Source organism: Marasmius oreades, chromosome 3 (genome assembly GCF_018924745.1).
Source record: "Marasmius oreades isolate 03SP1 chromosome 3, whole genome shotgun sequence".
NCBI classification, from domain to species: Eukaryota; Fungi; Basidiomycota; class Agaricomycetes; order Agaricales; family Marasmiaceae; genus Marasmius; species Marasmius oreades.
This window is the reverse complement of record NC_057325.1, coordinates 1,823,913-1,840,517: the sequence shown is the minus strand read 5'-3', so window position 1 is coordinate 1,840,517 and position 16,605 is coordinate 1,823,913. Positions and strand designations below refer to the sequence as shown.

The window sequence follows — 16,605 nt, the reverse complement described above, 5'->3', positions numbered from 1 at the left end:
TGCAGTTGGACTCAGCATATGATCAAGGGAGATATCATGTGAAATAGGTCGATTCATAGGAGAGTACTCCTAATCTTAGAGAAGGGGTCATCGGTATAGAAGTACAACCCTTTCTACTAGATAGGTATATAAGGAGTACTTAGTGGTAGATATTTCCCTAGAATTTGATCTCCTTTGTCCTTTGTCCTTTATCCTTTGTCTTCCTTTATATCCTTTCCTATCCTTACCTTTCGCCTCTACCCCATTCACTCTGTCGCTCAACGTCACCCAGGTTGCCTTTATTAGGAGACTCGCCGTCTAATTGTAGTCCAGACTTGTCCTAGAGTACAGGATGGGGTACACATGGATTAGGTTACAGGTATGTGGTACACTACACTGGTGTACATTGGGTACTGTCTATCATATGCTCTCATTATCATTGGAGTACTGACCTGTGAGAATACGGTCCTCATCGTAGGACGCTCTCATCACCGAAGGTCTACTCTCGTTATAGGAGTACGGTTCGTCGTACAGCTCACGGATATTCACGATACTGGACATCATCATTATTCATTCTCCTTGGTCGCCAGCTCTTGTCATCCTCTATTGCCGATAGGCCCATAGGATGATCTGCCAGCATTAGTGTTATCGTCGGCACGTTCGGTTCAGTTCAGCGTGGTCTGTACCAGTTTGGGCTTTGATGGGTCGGCAGGAACCATTCAGGGACATGGTTCGGGCTGAAAACCTGACCCAAACCAGTTAAACTGCAGTTCCTGAGTAAAATTCCTCAGACAAATATATTAAACTTTTTGCCGACTTTTTTTGAAATGATGGCAAATGGCACCACTTTGATGTGACAATGATGGTGCTCTGATGTGACATTTCTTGTGACTCATAGGTGCAAGTGACCCACTGAGTCGCATGGTTCGAAAACAGGGTTTCTCGGGCCGAAGCCGTTCTATATTTGGTTTTTTCGGCAAACCGTTTATGGAACTATTTCGGTAATTTGGTTTGCAGTTTGGTTACAAACCAGCACTAGCCCGAACTCATGAGAACACTAGCCAGCATTAGTCTGGAGTATGATCTCATAGTAGGTCAGAGTACTGGGGTTTGGTACCCCTCGGAGTACGCCCTACGTGGGTGTTGGGTTGTTTTAGGTGTATGCTATCCTCAGTGTCAGGGCTCGTGGCCCAGCATATGCATAGGCGGTTCACCCTCCTGACATCCACATAATCAGTTCATTTTTCCACACAACCAATATTTCACAAATCATTTCTCCTTTTGGGCGATGTGAAACTAGTCCTGATTTGGTAGATATTAATTAACAATTCAAGCAAACTTATTTCGGCATGTATTAAATAACCTTTCAATTATATGTATCTATTACCTGATTAATAGCTACAATCAATTCACAGGTTAGTTTTCGGTAATTTCGGAGCGAAAGGTAGGTTATCAGTCACACAATTCATGTCACATTACCAAAATGGGCGAGTCAGTAGGACAAAATCATGCATGATCAGCGACTGCAGAGATCAGAGAGCAGCCGCTACCACCTACAGATGCCGGCGGTGCTCCCATCCATGACTGCCAAATTCAGTGTAAGTTGGCAGGGCAAGTATGTATTATGTGGAGTAGAACATGTAGTATCATAGGTATAGATGACGTTGGGACGGTAGTAGCTTCACATGATGATACAACAAGCGTTTTGCTTGGAAGGTTCAGTTGCTACGTTGTTAGACAATTCATAACTGGGAGGACATACCTTTTTAGCCGTCTTGTAGAACATCTTGCTCTGTGCAGACAATGCGTTGGACCTATCCACTAGATTGTCGAGTTTCTCCCCTCGCTGAAGAACTGATTCAATTGTCTTGTGCTATGGATGGTCACGATCAGTCACGGATGTTGAGGCGACATCTACGCACCAGCACTATCTTGGTTTCATCTAGTTCCTGCTGCACCCTCATAATGGTATCTGCCTGGCTTGGATCCTGGTATTGCTGGATGTATGTGTTGATATCAGGGAACATTATTTCGGTAGGTTTAGCAAATTGTGATTGGGGAACTTTGGAAGTAAATTCGTCGAGTAGTTTAGTGAGAAGAGAGAAGGCGGGGCGGACTGGGTACTCTTGATCGGTGATCATGACACCTGGTGAGCGGTAGATTATGAATAGTCGCCTGATGAGAAGTATGAATGGCTTGCCTGCGAGTTGCTCTGGGCCTCCTCTATTATAAACGTGAGCGACATAATTGTTTTCCTGTACGCTTTGACGTTGCCCTTGAGATGTCCGCTCGGCGACTGTCTTGGACATAAAGGACATGAACTCCCCGACTGAACTCCTCTGATAGAATGAAAATGATGAAAGCTCAATTGCACGGCTAAGGACGGTAGAAGCACCAGAAGGGGGGGCGAGGATGACTGAAATGGAGTAGATCTTCATGGAGGAGAGGAGATGTGTCACATATCACACACTCCGTTACGCAGGGGCCAATCTCAGAGAATCTAATCTAATCTTATTTCCAAATTTGGAGTTGTTGGCTTGCACCTCATCCTGTTTCAGTTGAAACTTGGCGCTGCGCATGCGATACTTCGTATCTCCTTGATATTCTTACTCTCAAACATAAACGAATTCTTGACCGGCGCAATCATTTAGGCTTTTTTGTTCGACCGTATTGTCCATCCATGCCTGTACCTCGAATCTCTCAGAGTGCCGAAGCGGCTCGTTCTGCAGCACAACAGGCAGAGTTCAACGAGAAGAAATGGGTTTGGGTTCCAGACGACAAAGATGGGTATCTTTCAGGTTGGGTGAATAAAGAAGATGGTGAGTTTGCCGAGATCGTAATGGCAGCTGGGGGAGAGGTCTGCTTCACTATTACTATCTGTTTTTGTTATATTCCTCAACTTCTTTCAGATTCGAAGAATGCCTCTGTATGCCTTGTCGAAAATGAATCCCCCAAAGTTCGATCGCGTGGAAGATATTGCAGATCTTACTTTTTTGAATGAAGCGAGCGTCGTGCATAACTTGAGATTGAGGTATGGCTCTGGCTCAATATATGTAAGTGGGTTTATTAATACCGTTGTTTGACTCTTTTATCGGTTCTCATCTTTCTGAATAGACCTTTTCTGGCCTGTTCTTGGTCGCAATCAACCCATACCAGACTCTTCCTTTGTACTCTGACGCCATAGTCCACCAGTACCGAAGTAAACGTCGAGACGAGAACCCACCTCATATCTTCGCGGTTGCGGAACGTGCATGGGTCAACATGGGCGACGAACGAGAGAATCAGAGTATTCTCATAACGTGCGTCATTCACTATCTGTGATATTTGGTCAATACTCATTCCTAGACGCGCAGGGGAGAATCTGGCGCCGGTAAGACAGAGAGTACGAAGAAAGTCATCCAATATCTTGCTGCTATAGCGACTGATGTACACCCATCTGCCCCCTCTCATTCTCGATCTCCAACAGTTCCAGTACCCACTTCTTTCTCGACTATGCCAGCGGCAGGTCTTCCTCGAAGCAATTCTGCGAGAAAAACTCATACCGCAACGCCTTCAATGACTGGAAGCGGGTTTCTCAATGCCAAAGGTCGCTTGGGCCTCTTGGAAAGGCAGATTCTCCAAGCCAATCCCATCCTTGAAGCATTCGGAAATGCTCAAACGCAACGAAACAACAATTCCAGTCGTTTCGGAAAATTCGTGCGCATTATGTTTGCCCCAGACGGCAGCATCGCTGGCGCCAACATCGACTGGTATCTTCTAGAGAAAAGTAGAGTCGTAGTCAGGAGTGAAGCTGAAAGGAGTTTCCATGTTTTTTACCAGCTACTTGGAGCAGGAGAACAGTTGAAAGGTGTGCAATGGTTGTGGATTGAGGTCTGTCCAGTAATACTGACTCATACTCGAAGAAAATTTACTTCTAGGGGGTGGAATCGAAGACTACGAGTATCTCAACAAGAGCAGGCGTGAGATAGACGGCGTGGATGATAAACAGGAATGGTCAGCATTATTAGTAAGGGTGACCTTCCAAATTCCGCGCTATGTTGTGCTCATTCGGCATCTCAGGGTGCTCTCGACGTAGTCGGATTTTCCCCCACAGAGCAGTTTGACCTGTTCCGTATCGTTGCGGCAATCCTACACATCGGAAACATCGTCGTATCCTCGACTCGCGCGGATGACGCTATAATGTCCGATCCTTCTCAGGCGGAACGTGTCTGTCATCTTCTCGGCATTCCCATTTCAGAGTTCACTCGTGCCGTCCTACAACCTCGCGTCTTAGCTGGTCGAGAATGGGTCTCCCAGGCTCGCACCAGGCAACAAGCGGTTGATGAGCTCGGTGCTTTGTGCAAAACGCTATACGAAAAATCTTTTAGTTTTCTTGTGGACCGCATCAATCAAGCTCTCGATCGGCCCTCTTCCAAATCCACTTTTATCGGAGTCCTTGACATCGCGGGTTTCGAGATTTTCGAGATCAACACATACGAACAGTTGCTTATCAATTACACGAACGAGAAACTGCAGCAATTTTTCAATCACCACATGTTTGTATTGGAGCAGGAAGAGTACAGTCGGGAGGGCATTAAATGGGACTATGTCAACTTTGGCCTTGATCTACAGCCGACGGTAGACCTGATCGAGTCCAGTGGGAGTGTCATTGGGATCCTCAGTTGCTTAGATGAGGAGTGCATCATGCCAAAAGCTACCGACCTTACATTCACCCATAAGCTACATAACTTATGGGCAGCCAACGGCGATTCAGACGATCATCATCCAGCTAGAGACAAGTACGAAGCAGCGCGGTTTGACCAAGGCTTTTTGATTCAACATTATGCCGCCAAAGTTGAATACAGAACAGATGGGTGGCTCGAAAAAAATAAAGATCCCCTGAACGACAATCTAACTCGAGTCCTTGCATCGTCGTCGGAGCGCTACGTTTCCAGCCTCTTTTTTGAATACGCCGATGCTCCGATTCCTCCAAAGGCAGGTTCTCAAGGCAATCTTCACACTGTAGGAAGAAAGCGGGGTATCAAGAGAGGCGCCTTCAGAACCGTGGGGCAGAGACATAAGGAGCAGCTAGCCAGTCTTATGGCACAGTTACAGGCCACCCAGCCTCACTTTGTGCGTTGCATTATCCCAAACGCTCATAAGAAGCCCGGCCGCATTGACGTCCCTCTAGTCCTTGATCAACTCCGTTGTAACGGTGTACTGGAGGGAATCAGGATTGCTCGTCTTGGCTACCCCAATCGTCTCCCCTTTGTGGAATTCCGCCAGCGTTATGAAGTTCTCACTCCTGGTATCATACCGCCAGGTTACATGGATGGAAGAGAAGCATGTCGACGAATGGTTTCCACTTTAGAGCTAGATGAAGCCCTCTTCAAAATCGGGACCTCAAAGATTTTCTTCAAGGCCGGTGTACTAGCGGAGCTCGAGGAGCGTCGAGATAACCTGCTTTACGATATGTTCTCCAGGCTACAAGCAGTTGCCAGGACGTGGACTGCAAGGCGACAGATCAAGAAGATCCTCAATCGTGCCATTGCTATTCGCACAATACAACGTAACGCTCGCGTTTATGGTAGTCTGCGGGATTGGCCATGGTGGCAATTATACACTAAGGTGCGCTCTCAATGGTTTGTGCTTTTTCTGCCTTCCTTTCCCTTACACGAAGTTGAGTAGGTGCGGCCGCTGCTAGCAGCCACTCGAAACGATGATGAGTTGCGAAGAAAAGAAGCGGAACTCGCACTCCATAAGGAGAGAGCTGAGCGCGATCGCCACGAGAAAGAGCATTTGGAGAAAATGAAGATGTCTCTGGAAGCGGAGAAGCGGAAGGTTGAAGATCAGCTCGAGGCAGAACGAAACCTCGCGTTGGATAAAGAAGCCTTGTTGGAGCGTAGCAAGAAACGTGAGGCGGAGCTTGAGGAAGAAGCCTCCGATCTTCAGGCAGACATTGACGATCTTCAATCTCAATTGGAACGTGCTATGAAGATGCACAAGGACAGTGAACAACATCACAGTGAACTTCGTCGTATGTTTGATCAGGCCGCCGAACATCTGGTCCGCTTAGAGAACGAACAGAAGGAGTGGACCACTCGAGAAACTGAAGCTGCCTATGAACTAGCTGCCGCTACGCAAGAAATCGAAGAACTCCAGAATGACCTGGATGCACTCACGAAAGTGAGTGAGGAGCTCAAGAGCCTTGCCATACAGCGCGAAGAAGATCTGCAGCGGTCTCGAGACAGATCTGATATTCTCATCAAAGAACTCGAAGGTAAACTCGACATCGAATCGAGCAGCAAGTACGTTCTTCTCGCCACTAATTGAATCGTTCATTAACATTTCTCAAAGGAACATTTTCAAGGCGCGGTGCGATGCCTTGGAGAACGAGGCTCGTCAAGTGAAAGAACAACTATCTGAACTAGCCAGAACCACCACAGATTATTCTGGTATGATTCAAAAGAAGGAGGAGCGGATTACGGAACTCGCCCAACAGCTTGATGAATTAAATATGGAGCATCACAATTCTGCGAAGGAAATTCTCGAGTTGCGGAGCGATATAGACACGTTATCCGCTGAGCTACAAGCTGAGAAAGACGACCGGTCCCTGGGCGATTCGTTGCGTGCCAAACTCCGGGTGGAACTGGATGAATTAAGAGCACTTTTACAGGCAAAATCAAGCGAAGAGACGCGTCGGAACGAAGTTGAGAAGAGCAAAGAAGTAGAGCTCGCAGGGCTTCGGTCGCAAGTGGCCAAGCTGGAGCAAGAGCTCACTGATGCTCGACGATCTGCACTCGAAAACCAAAGCAAACTGAAGCTCGAGCTGGATTATGCAACTCGAGAACTATTGTCTCTGCAAGAAGCACATGCGACGCTTGCTGAACGGGAGCGGGATTACAAATCTCTTGCTAATCAATCACAACAAAATGTAACGGAACTCGAGAAGACCCAACGTTCTCTGGAATCCGAGGTTCAATCTCTCCGATCACGTCAACATGACACTGAGGCTGCTCTCGCAGACGCTCAAAAAGCGAAACAGGTCTGTCATCTATCACTCGAACCATATCTACCTCTCACATTGGAATTACAGGGCCTGGAACGGCAGCTTGCCGCTGCACAGAGCAAGTACCACGGTATTGAAGACATGATGCTTCAGTTGGAGAGGGAGAAAGCTCATAACGATCGTCAGCTTGAATCTACTCGGAAACAACTTGACGCAGAGTTGGTCCGCCGAAACCAACTCGAACAAATCGTCTCTTCTCAGAAATCCGAATTGTCAAGAGTTAAAGATCGGGGAGTGAAGTCCGAACGCGAACTGAAAAAGGCTCTAGACGACCTAAAGAATCGTGAATGGGAGATAAAGCAACTGGAATCCAAGCAGGACAAAACAATTGTAGAACATGTGCATGTTTTGGAGGAGGCCAAGCGCGTCACTGACAGGCAATTGCATGAGGCTCAGATTGAACTGCAAAAAAATGCAGCATACATTCGCTCACTCGAGAAGGCCAAAGCACGTTTAGCCGGAGAGGCAGAGGACCTGATTCGCGAAACCGAAAGGGAGCGCATGGAGTTGCGAAACCAGGAAAAAGCGGTGAAGGCACAGGAGGATCGTGTTGTTCGTGTGTTGGCAGATATAGAACGCGAGCGTTCCGCTAAAGTCGATGCGGAAATGGGAGAGCCGACCGAATTATCGGCTCGGCTTGACAAAGCTCAAAGTGAGGTAGCCTGTAAGTTTTTGTTCTGTGTGTTGCGTAGGAGTGCACTAATCGTTGCAAAGCTTTGAAGCGCCAACTACAGAAACGAAAACAAGAAGACGAGATGTCTCTGTCGTCCACCCCCGCCGTGCAAGGCGGTATGTTTTCATGCTCAATCTGTGTCATGCGTCTAACGCAGTTCCTGCAGAGATGAAGACGTTGGTTGATACTTTCAAAGTGAAAGAGCAATCCTATCGAGAAAGGCTTGAGGCAGCTGAAATAGCTCGAGCGAAAGCCGCAAGAGCTGAAGCTTCAGGTCAGTTGGTTAAAAGACTTTGACCTCTTGAAACATTCATTCTCTGTAAAGTTCGTCGCACCGTATCCGAACTGGAAAAAACGCAAAATGACTCGCTTGCAAAACACAAGTTGCTTGAAGGCAAATTTCAAACAGCCCAAACTCGTATTCAAGAGCTAGAGCGTAAACTTGAGGACGGTGACCATGAATCCTCTGATCTGGTTATCTTCAACCAGAGACTTGCTGAAGAACTGGAGGATGAGAAGAAGCAACATCAGAAAGATATCGAGGCCAGTGCTTTCACGAGCGATCAGACACGCAAGAAATACCAAGGCATGTCATGATCACTCGTATTTAGGCAAATGCTAACTAAAACTAAATTACCAGCGGAGCTTGCCTCCTTGAGCGAAGGTCTGTTTTTCTAACCCATGTTTTCTTCGGGTCATCAATCTAATGGACAATGAACATATATGCTAGAGCTGCAATCGCAACGTGATAGTCTGACACGCTTGCGGGAAGAGAACAGGAAGATCCGTTCAGATTACGATGAGCTTCAGTTACGATTCGACGACGAAGTATATAATAGTGGCGGCTGGAGGAAAGAAAAGGAGCGTCTGGAGACTAAGATTGGCGACATAACCAAAGCCTATGAGGTGTCCGTAGCAGCTCAATCGGAACAACAGGCCCAGATTGTTGCTCTCCATTCACAAGTACGCGAGCTTCGGGGTGTGCTGGATGATGTGGAGGCGGATCGTGCCTTGCTCCAGAAAGCTCGCCGCGCTTTACAAGCAGAACTCGACGGGATTAAACTTGACCACATTGACACTAACAAGATGTCCTCTGAACAGGAATTCCAAAAACTCTTGCTACAAAAACAAGATCTAGAAAGATTGTTGGAGGAACAGGAGGACCGTGTTACAAACGCTTTCGACCGAATGAAGAAAGCGGAAGCATATGCAAATGAGTGTCAAGTGGAGCTGGGCAAAGTGCGAGTGGACAACTCTGAATTGGACAGGCTTAACGTCAGTACACAACAGAATTTCGTGGCCATTTCCTCTGTCGATAACCTCTACCACAGGCCAACCTGGAAAATCAAGTCAAAGAACTCCACGTCCGAGTGGTTGACTTAGAAACGAAGTCTTACGCTAATTCGTCACGGCCAGGTACCCTTGCTAGACGGACAGATAGCCGCATCGAAGAAATAACCAGTCAACTCAGTCAACAATCAGGGAATTCGCGTGTTCTACGTTCAGCAGATCGGATGTCTAGGGATTTCAAGTTCCAACAAACAGAACTTGACAGACAGAGGTCAAAGATGGAAGAAGAGAGGAGAACCTACGAGACCCAGATTATAAGTCTTAGGAACCAGCTGGACAAGATGGCATGTAGACTATTAACCGTTATCGGCAAGCCTACTGATTCCTTTATTAGCAAACGGATGACAACCTTCTCCAGTCCGCGAAACGGAGAGCAGAACGTGAAGCGACAGACTTCAAGCAGAAGGCATTAAGGTTAGCTTGTTGTTTGATTGTCAAATCCATCGATTGAAACATTCGGTTAGCCTTGAGCGTGAACTAGATCGTTTGAGGGGAAGAATGGATCGACCATCGTCTGCATTTGGATCACCATCAAGTTCGCCCCGCAAGTAGTATCAAGACCTTTTCTGTATCATTTTTCTCCCTCGATTGTGTACTTTTCGGACTTGAACTCACGATTCATTTGTAACGAATAGAAATGACAAATAAGTTCACAAACCATACAGATGTACAGTACTGTAGGTGTAATCAGATGCCATACCTAATCTACACGGCCTTCGCACCTCCCCAAGCGAGCTTGGGTTTAGCGATTTTTGCTGGTACTTCGGCGGGCGTTGGAAGCAATGCAGCTTTTGTTGGAGCGGGTAAGGGTGTGCTCTTCAGGTCGTCAAATATTCGCTGTGTCCGTTCTGTGTTTTTGATGAACCACCCTGCGTATCTACGCCCGACCGTTGACTCCACAATATGTACCATACTCTTGATACTTCTCTGAGCATCGGGTATCATGAAACAACAAGCTGCTACTCACCTTCTCAATGATAAAGTTGAGATCACTTGTTGTTATCGTTTCTCCGTCGAGAAGGTTGCCTTTTTCAGTACCGACACGACTGATACATCGACTAGACTGTTTCATGAGCATCATCTCTTGGACTACCTCCTCCTCCTCAGCATCCAGGAAGTTCGCCAGCTTTTTAGAACCTAAGCTGGTGTATAACTTCAAGAAACTGCGCAAGGTAGGTACTTGAGATTGAGCAGTAACATCGGAGAGGAATAAACGAAGGTGTCTGTGCGCCGGATCAGTATGCGTCGCGGAAGTGGGAAGTTCAACGGTTCGCTGTGAAGGTGAAGTTGTGGGAGAAACAGAAAGTATCTGGGCAATCGCTACAGGGTCGTTGTATGGGGGGGAGTTAGCGTTGATGAATTTTGGGCATGCATATAGGAAAAGTTCCTCGAAAGCTGGTAGGGCGTCTTCACTACTTCAATCTTAGCATCCTGCACGGTTAGCAAAATCGAACTTCGTACCCTCCTCTTGACATTCTTGACAATTGTTCACCGTAACGCTCCTTCGTAGTATTTGTTATGTTGTCATCTAACCGACTCGGCGACAACGCGTGACAGATAGCATACAGAGCGTACATTCTGTCAGCTGTTTTGCTGATCTGTTTTTGATGATTAGACTGCTGTTGAGTGAGTTGAAGCTGATACGCACTTGATCATACTGGTAACTTCGAGTATGATACTGCTTCATTCGTTGAACGAAGTTTAGTATTGTCACAAAGGTGCGTATGGCATCAGGATAGCGGCGAAGCATGAGGTAACAAAAGCCGACGTAATAATACGTTTGTACATGACAGGCTGTCACCCTAGTGAAGGGTGACTTTGGAAGGGAGCGTGAGTCGATGCTCAAATGATGGACGGATTATTTACCTTTTGGTTGAGCTCGACATTATCCATCACCTTTAAAGCTAAGGTGAAATCGCCCAATAATACATGTACACGAAGGAGACCGATGATGCTGAAGTATCCAAGCATGCGATAGAGCGGTTTAGAGCCGTAATCCCCGACTATTTTCCTGATGGGCGATCAGGAAGGTCCGAGCCAAGATGGTACTACCACGTACAATATTTCTTCTGAGCTTTTTCCTTCCTGATGAGCGATGATATACTCATTGGTCTTGGACTTTTGGATAAGAGAATAGAGGACATTTAAGACGCTGTACGAACTCCAGACCTGGCAAAATTTTTAGGTGCTTAAGAACGACGATCAAGCAGATGATGTGGCCTTACTCCAGTCTCCTCAGCGAGCATAGTGAGTTCATCATCGGTCTTTGTTTTCACTTTCGAGCGCCAGGAGCAAAATACTTGGAACTGGTAGATAAATTCATCAATAATATCCCAAAGCCATTGTTCTGGAAGCTCGAGCTGAACGGGACCCTCGGAATCTAAGTCGAATGTCAAATGTCGTCATTTTAGATATTCAAAGACACACTGAGTAGATAGTTGAACAACTCGCAACTATTTTCATATGAGTGCAGGCGGTCGTCGATGTTTGGCTGGAGGCGGGAATATACGTGGCGATAGTAGAGTTCGCGGTACAAGATAAGGAAAATGGGATCTTTCAGAAGCTTGTAAGACCGAAAGTCAAGAAACAAGAAAGGAAATAGCTGCTAACCATCGTTGACGAGAGGAGCGATAATCTCTGCTTCGGGCCATTCCGATCTGGCATAGAATTTTTCTGTGTATTTGTTCCATCCACTCTCGTATGCAACGGTTATTTCTGCAAGGTTGTTATCGAGTACAGCTTGGTGGAAATGTACGATGAACTGCTCAAAGTATCAACCGCTATCGGTTGCAGGATCGCAAGACGACGTACGGCTTTCACGACATCGGGGATCTGTGCAAAAGCTGCTTGCTGAGCCATACGCTGCTGCATAGCAATTAAAGTAGATTCGTCTATAGGAGCATGTTGCATATGGGCTATACAAGCGCGTAAGCCAGGCATCAGGAAGTGTTTTGGGTTACTGCGCACCATCGTCGTAATGATTGCTCTGGCCGTAGTTACCAATCGCTAGGGAAAGGTCAACGCCCTGAAGCTCTTCGTCAATGTCCTCTGCGGCCCATAATGCCATTCTTTGCTGTGCCATGTCCAGAGAAGCGAGGTAGAGCCTAACAGTCTGAGTTGAGTCTGAGTTAGGTGAAAAAACTGAGCAAGCCACTCAAGCACGTGCTCCGCCCCTGCAATTTTTCACACTGCCACCTTCGTTTCTTCCTCCCCGCGACCGCAAAAATGGCCGACTATGACCTCTCGAAAACAATTATCCCTTTTCTCGACCGTCATCTCGCTTTCCCCCTGTTGGCGCATTTAGCAGAAACTGGAATCTTTCCTGAGAACGAGGTTCAAATCGCTCAATATGAGCTTGCCAGTGGGACAAACATGTTTGACTATGCTGCTTCCTTGTTCAGGCAAATCTATTCTAATCAGGAGGTTCCGAAAGGTTCTTAATTTCACCAACGTTCTTCTACTTTACATCTAAACAAACGCAGAATTCGACGAGAAGCGACAAAATGTAGTCTCCATGCATGAGACGCTTCAACAAGAAGCACAAGCCGTACTCGACGTTATAGAAAACCTAGACGTGGCGCAGTCTTTACGACAAGATAAGAACCAAAATCTCCACTACCTGAAGGAGCACTACAATGTGCGTATATACAGCCGTCTTACTTACCAGCTGTACTGATCGAGCATCATCTAGCTCACTCTTGAGCAAATTACGGCACTTTACAACTTTGGAAAATTTCAGTATTCGTACGGAAATTATAGCGGAGCTGCTGACTACCTCTACCATTTCCGAGTTCTGTCGACCGATGCAGATTTGAATCTTTCGGCACATTGGGGCAAGCTTGCTTGTGATATTCTCGCTGGGAAATGGGACACAGCTCTTGAAGAATTGAATACTTTACGTGAAACTATTGATTCGCGAACTCCATCTTCACTTGTTCCTTCGGGGAACGGCTCTCAAGCCGTCGATCCGGCTCTTAACCAACTTCATTCGAGGACATGGCTCGTACACTGGTCCCTGTTTGTCTACTTCAATCATCCCCAGGGGCGCGCCCTCCTACTCGAAACCTTTCTTTCCCCGACCTATCTCAATACTATTCAAACCTCGTGTCCGTGGATATTGCGCTACCTCGCGGCAGCAGCAGTCATTTCGACTCCTACACCCTCATCTACCAATTCTATTCCACTCTCCTCACGCGTAAAAAATGCCGTTCGGGATGTCGTGAAAGTCATCCAACTGGAGGGATCTCAATACTTCGATCCCGTGACGGAGTTCCTGATGCAGCTTCATGTCGAATTTGATTTCGAGGCTGCCCAGAAGGCACTTAGGAAAGCAGAAAAGGTCGTATCAGATGACTTCTTCTTGGGAGAGTTCCGAGAAGAGTTTCTAGAAAGTGCAAGGTGTCTTGTAAGCGAGGCATATTGCAGGATTCATCAAAGAATCGACATCGGGTCAGTTTCGCCTCTAATATCTCATTACGGTCGCTCTGATGTTCGTCTCTACCCTTTCAGCGACCTATCTGAGCGGCTCAACCTCCCTCGAGACGAAGGCGAGAAGTGGATCGTGAACTTGATTCGTGAGACGAGGATGGGACAAGATGCTAAGATTGATCTAGAAAAGGTGGGATGTCTCTCGTTGACCATCAAATTCTGCTCATCTCGCAACCATATAGAATTTGATTCAAATATCGAGACCACCTCAGCCGATATATCAATCAGTCATCGAAAAAACTCGGGGTCTCGCAATTCGTACGCAAGCCTTGGGAGCTGCTGTGGCGAGACCCGGAATCATGTCAACGAATGCGAACACGACAACCACCGTTAGCTAGGTTTATGTATGTATGAGCAAGCGGTTTTCTAGCTGACGAAAATCATGAAGTATAATTCAGAATTTCATGGACTTTGTGGCTCGTCAGAAACCATGCACATAACTGAAGGCGGAACCACACACGACAGGGAGAAACAAGCAGCGGCTGTAAACGTTTGATACGGCTTAGAATGGTTATGCGGCCAAATTTGAGCCTCAGGAATGACGTACTACCACAAAGGAGAGAACGACATTCTGCGCCAATTCTGCAGTCACTATTATACAAAAATCAGATGTACACCTCTTGATCTGGTTTCCGACCGCAAGCACTTGGGGGCTAAGGGGAAAAGTATGCGCCGAAATACCGCTTCTGTATCAGTTGATGTCCAGCTGTTCTGTCAATTACAATATTCTCGATAGACCCAACCTCCCGGAATAGATCAACTCCAAAGGACGCGTTCACCAACCGTCACCGTCTTCCGCCCAGCCGCCTTTGTCTCTAACCCCTGTACTTCCAAGTTTCGTCTTTGACCGGGCCTTCCTTCCGCCGAGTTCTTTGTACATCGCACGCATCTCTAGCTTCCCGGGAGACGCCGCTACTTCCGCCTCTTGCCTCCACCTCTCTTCCCGGATCTCTCTGGGGGTTTGGTAGCCCGAATTGTAGGATGGGGAAACGTATCCCGATCGGGAGCCACGGGAATAGCTTGTGAGGCTAGAAGTATATGAGGGTGAGCGTTCACGACTCGTTTTGAGGTGCATTATACGCTGATGGTTTATGGGTGGGTCGGTAAGACAAGAAAAGAGGCTTTCGATTTGCTCGGAACGTACCCAATTCTGTTTGGATTCTCGTTTAGTCCATTTGCCGGGCGGTAAGCTATCATCGTGAAAATTCTCCTTTCTATAATGTTGGAACCATACTAGAGCGACAGATCGTCAGTCCCGATAGACAATTGATCACCATGCAGCTTATTGACTCGCCATAATTTATGGTCTGACTTCTATTCCACTTCTTCGACACCAAAGCGCATTTCGCTAGATCTCTGATAGGTAGCTTGCTAAATATCTCTTGAGACACTTCTGTGGGAAATGCTTTGAGTATATCCCTCGAAGACGACGATGACAGACGCAATGGTCCCTTCAAAGGTCGTAGATGTGCTCCTCCACCACTCTTGGTCGGTGAAGACGGTCTAGTCCGTGCTGGGGTTCCCGGCACTGATACCTGTGTAATTCAATCAAAACAGCTGTGATTTGTCTCTACTTAGCGACCCACCACATTGACCCACTCGTCTGAGTCGTCCGAATCACCATCGCTCGTATTGGTATGACCATTAGCAGACTTCGTGTGCTGTAAGCTGATACTGTTCAGCTTCTTCTCTATCGCAATTGAATCTGCGCTTGAGCGTAATACATCTTGTAACAATGTACTCATCGTGGTGATAACTTAGTGGGAAGAGAGGGGGAAGAAATAAACCTAAGTTATTTCAAGCTCCTTTAAAAGGAAAATCTGCAAAATTGCTGACATGATCATGACATCACGGGGATTTTACACGCCAGTAAAAAGTTGCCATACACCCTTTGCATATGAAACCACTTCGTCTGCACCCAATTTACTCTCACCGAACAATCTGTCCACAAAGGTGATGGGAACCTCCCCAACAGTATAGCCCAAAGCCTTCGCTCGAACCATCATTTCCATTTGAAAAACATAACCTTTCGATTGAGTTACCGTTATGATGTGTCGAAGAACAGAGACTCGATATAGCCTGAAACGGAGAGGGAGATATATCAGTCGATACGAACGGTAAAGGAAGCGAAGTAAAAAATTCTCTGATAAATCATTGCTGCTCACCGGAAACTTCCCGTCAAATCGCTGACGCCAGGATTCAGGACGGTCATAGCCAAGAAGTTAGCACCTCGAGATATTAACTTCCGCTTCAAATCCCAGCCATGAACGCCTCCTGGCGTCGCATCAGTAAGGTAAGGTTTGGACGTGGATCGGTACCGTGTGCCGGTCACAATATCAAGATTGTGGGCCTTTTGAAGGCTAGACACGATGAAAATTCTATCAGGAAACGCCACGTATTCAAGCGTCATAAATAAAACTGACCGGATAAATTGCGGTATGAATTTGGGCTGTAAAGGAGAGTTGCGGTTAATGCTGTTTTTACGGACACCGCACGGAAAAGAGACAAGTTCCAGTCGATGGAAAAAGAGGGAGAAACTCGGACACGTACATGATGCGAGAAATCCGCGTCCATAATGATAACAAAGTCACCAGAACAAAAATTCAGGCCATGGATATATGCTGTCCTGGTTTCTTTCATCAATAGACCAGTCTTGAAAGAGATCTGTGGTCGCACCCCAGCCCCAGCTTCCCGGACCGCGGCTTCAAGACCTAAATTTACCGGGGGTTAAACGATACCTTCAACGTAACTGGAGGGGATGTAATACACACAATTTTATATTCCCCATAAACAGAAGCCAGCTGTTTTGCTACCTCTTGTGTTCCGTCGGGACTTGCATCATCAACGACGATGACCTCCCATTCCAGCTTGCTGTGAATAGATTAATTGTGAGAGCCAAGTCCCAGCTGCAGACCCACTTTTCTTCAAACATTTTGGCAAGAAGCCAAATGATTATGGGTAGATTCTTCCGCTCGTTGTAGGTCGGAAGGATGACAGAGTATTTGTGGGTATCGTTGGAAGCGAATTGACCTTGCATATTGAGGGATACGGTGCTTTCGAAGGGGTT

General features: G+C 46.8%; 6 protein-coding genes across 8 annotated transcripts; 2 read left to right on the top strand and 4 right to left on the bottom strand.

Annotated features, from left to right (window-relative positions):
- Nucleotides 1-1,504: 1,504 nt before the first annotated feature.
- Nucleotides 1,505-2,432, bottom strand: YKT6 (palmitoyltransferase). Its single transcript, XM_043150530.1, has 4 exons — nt 2,180-2,432; nt 1,902-2,125; nt 1,742-1,852; nt 1,505-1,687 (listed from the first exon to the last, which is right to left on the bottom strand). The coding sequence occupies exons 1-4, from the start codon at nt 2,415-2,417 to the stop codon at nt 1,661-1,663; spliced, it is 600 nt and encodes a 199-aa protein (XP_043011618.1). The 5' UTR covers nt 2,418-2,432; the 3' UTR covers nt 1,505-1,660.
- Nucleotides 2,433-2,504: 72 nt separating this feature from the next.
- E1B28_005926 (uncharacterized protein) lies at nt 2,505-9,712 on the top strand. Its single transcript, XM_043150529.1, has 17 exons — nt 2,505-2,836; nt 2,889-3,032; nt 3,094-3,278; nt 3,333-3,826; nt 3,882-3,985; nt 4,039-5,586; nt 5,647-6,266; nt 6,316-7,003; nt 7,055-7,691; nt 7,742-7,816; nt 7,867-7,974; nt 8,026-8,286; nt 8,341-8,364; nt 8,431-8,975; nt 9,032-9,334; nt 9,385-9,464; nt 9,515-9,712. Exons 1-17 carry the CDS (start codon nt 2,660-2,662, stop codon nt 9,600-9,602), a joined length of 6,081 nt encoding a protein of 2,026 aa, XP_043011617.1. The 5' UTR covers nt 2,505-2,659; the 3' UTR covers nt 9,603-9,712.
- Nucleotides 9,713-9,755: 43 nt separating this feature from the next.
- On the bottom strand, nt 9,756-12,178 carry E1B28_005925 (uncharacterized protein; the record flags this gene model as incomplete). Of its 2 annotated transcripts, none has more annotated exons than XM_043150527.1 (11): nt 12,018-12,178; nt 11,862-11,965; nt 11,661-11,811; nt 11,478-11,603; nt 11,276-11,430; nt 11,110-11,219; nt 10,917-11,061; nt 10,699-10,866; nt 10,512-10,648; nt 10,018-10,462; nt 9,756-9,965 (listed from the first exon to the last, which is right to left on the bottom strand). In XM_043150527.1, exons 1-11 carry the CDS (start codon nt 12,130-12,132, stop codon nt 9,756-9,758), a joined length of 1,866 nt encoding a protein of 621 aa, XP_043011615.1. In that variant the 5' UTR covers nt 12,133-12,178. The 2 variants fall into 2 exon arrangements, with proteins under 2 accessions (XP_043011615.1, XP_043011616.1); XM_043150528.1 differs by having other exon boundaries at nt 11,276-11,422.
- A 71-nt stretch (nt 12,179-12,249) lies between these two features.
- E1B28_005923 (uncharacterized protein) lies at nt 12,250-15,892 on the top strand. Of its 2 annotated transcripts, XM_043150526.1 has the most exons (6): nt 12,250-12,483; nt 12,533-12,687; nt 12,742-13,499; nt 13,560-13,668; nt 13,721-14,582; nt 14,647-15,892. In XM_043150526.1, the coding sequence occupies exons 1-5, from the start codon at nt 12,276-12,278 to the stop codon at nt 13,874-13,876; spliced, it is 1,386 nt and encodes a 461-aa protein (XP_043011613.1). In that variant the 5' UTR covers nt 12,250-12,275; the 3' UTR covers nt 13,877-14,582; nt 14,647-15,892. The 2 variants fall into 2 exon arrangements, with proteins under 2 accessions (XP_043011613.1, XP_043011612.1); XM_043150525.1 differs by lacking the exon at nt 14,647-15,892 and having other exon boundaries at nt 12,250-12,424; nt 12,484-12,687; nt 13,721-13,901.
- E1B28_005924 (uncharacterized protein) lies at nt 14,314-15,283 on the bottom strand (the record flags this gene model as incomplete). The annotated part of the gene is made up of 4 exons (XM_043150524.1): nt 14,314-14,619; nt 14,683-14,771; nt 14,833-15,073; nt 15,125-15,283. 4 exons carry the CDS (start codon nt 15,281-15,283, stop codon nt 14,314-14,316), a joined length of 795 nt encoding a protein of 264 aa, XP_043011614.1.
- On the bottom strand, nt 15,398-16,575 carry DPM1 (dolichol-P-mannose synthesis; the record flags this gene model as incomplete). Its single annotated transcript, XM_043150523.1, has 7 exons — nt 15,398-15,617; nt 15,704-15,898; nt 15,962-15,987; nt 16,089-16,164; nt 16,215-16,249; nt 16,310-16,409; nt 16,457-16,575. 7 exons carry the CDS (start codon nt 16,573-16,575, stop codon nt 15,398-15,400), a joined length of 771 nt encoding a protein of 256 aa, XP_043011611.1.
- Nucleotides 16,576-16,605: the final 30 nt, after the last annotated feature.

What these genes read in the sequence shown, in the direction of transcription:
- YKT6 (XM_043150530.1), bottom strand. Translation starts at nt 2,417, where the DNA reads ATGAAGATCTACTCCATTTCAGTCATCCTCGCCCCCCCTTCTGGTGCT. An exon ending in AGGCCCAGAGCAACTCGCAG is followed by an intron (nt 2,126 to 2,179) that starts GCAAGCCATTCA and finishes ACCGCTCACCAG; the next exon opens with GTGTCATGATCACCGATCAA. An exon ending in TCTACAAGACGGCTAAAAAG is followed by an intron (nt 1,688 to 1,741) that starts GTATGTCCTCCC and finishes GAACCTTCCAAG; the next exon opens with CAAAACGCTTGTTGTATCAT.
- E1B28_005926 (XM_043150529.1), top strand. Translation starts at nt 2,660, where the DNA reads ATGCCTGTACCTCGAATCTCTCAGAGTGCCGAAGCGGCTCGTTCTGCA. An exon ending in CGCAAGAGCTGAAGCTTCAG is followed by an intron (nt 7,975 to 8,025) that starts GTCAGTTGGTTA and finishes TTCTCTGTAAAG; the next exon opens with TTCGTCGCACCGTATCCGAA. An exon ending in GCTTGCCTCCTTGAGCGAAG is followed by an intron (nt 8,365 to 8,430) that starts GTCTGTTTTTCT and finishes CATATATGCTAG; the next exon opens with AGCTGCAATCGCAACGTGAT.
- E1B28_005923 (XM_043150526.1), top strand. Translation starts at nt 12,276, where the DNA reads ATGGCCGACTATGACCTCTCGAAAACAATTATCCCTTTTCTCGACCGT. An exon ending in TAATCAGGAGGTTCCGAAAG is followed by an intron (nt 12,484 to 12,532) that starts GTTCTTAATTTC and finishes AAACAAACGCAG; the next exon opens with AATTCGACGAGAAGCGACAA. An exon ending in CTAAGATTGATCTAGAAAAG is followed by an intron (nt 13,669 to 13,720) that starts GTGGGATGTCTC and finishes GCAACCATATAG; the next exon opens with AATTTGATTCAAATATCGAG.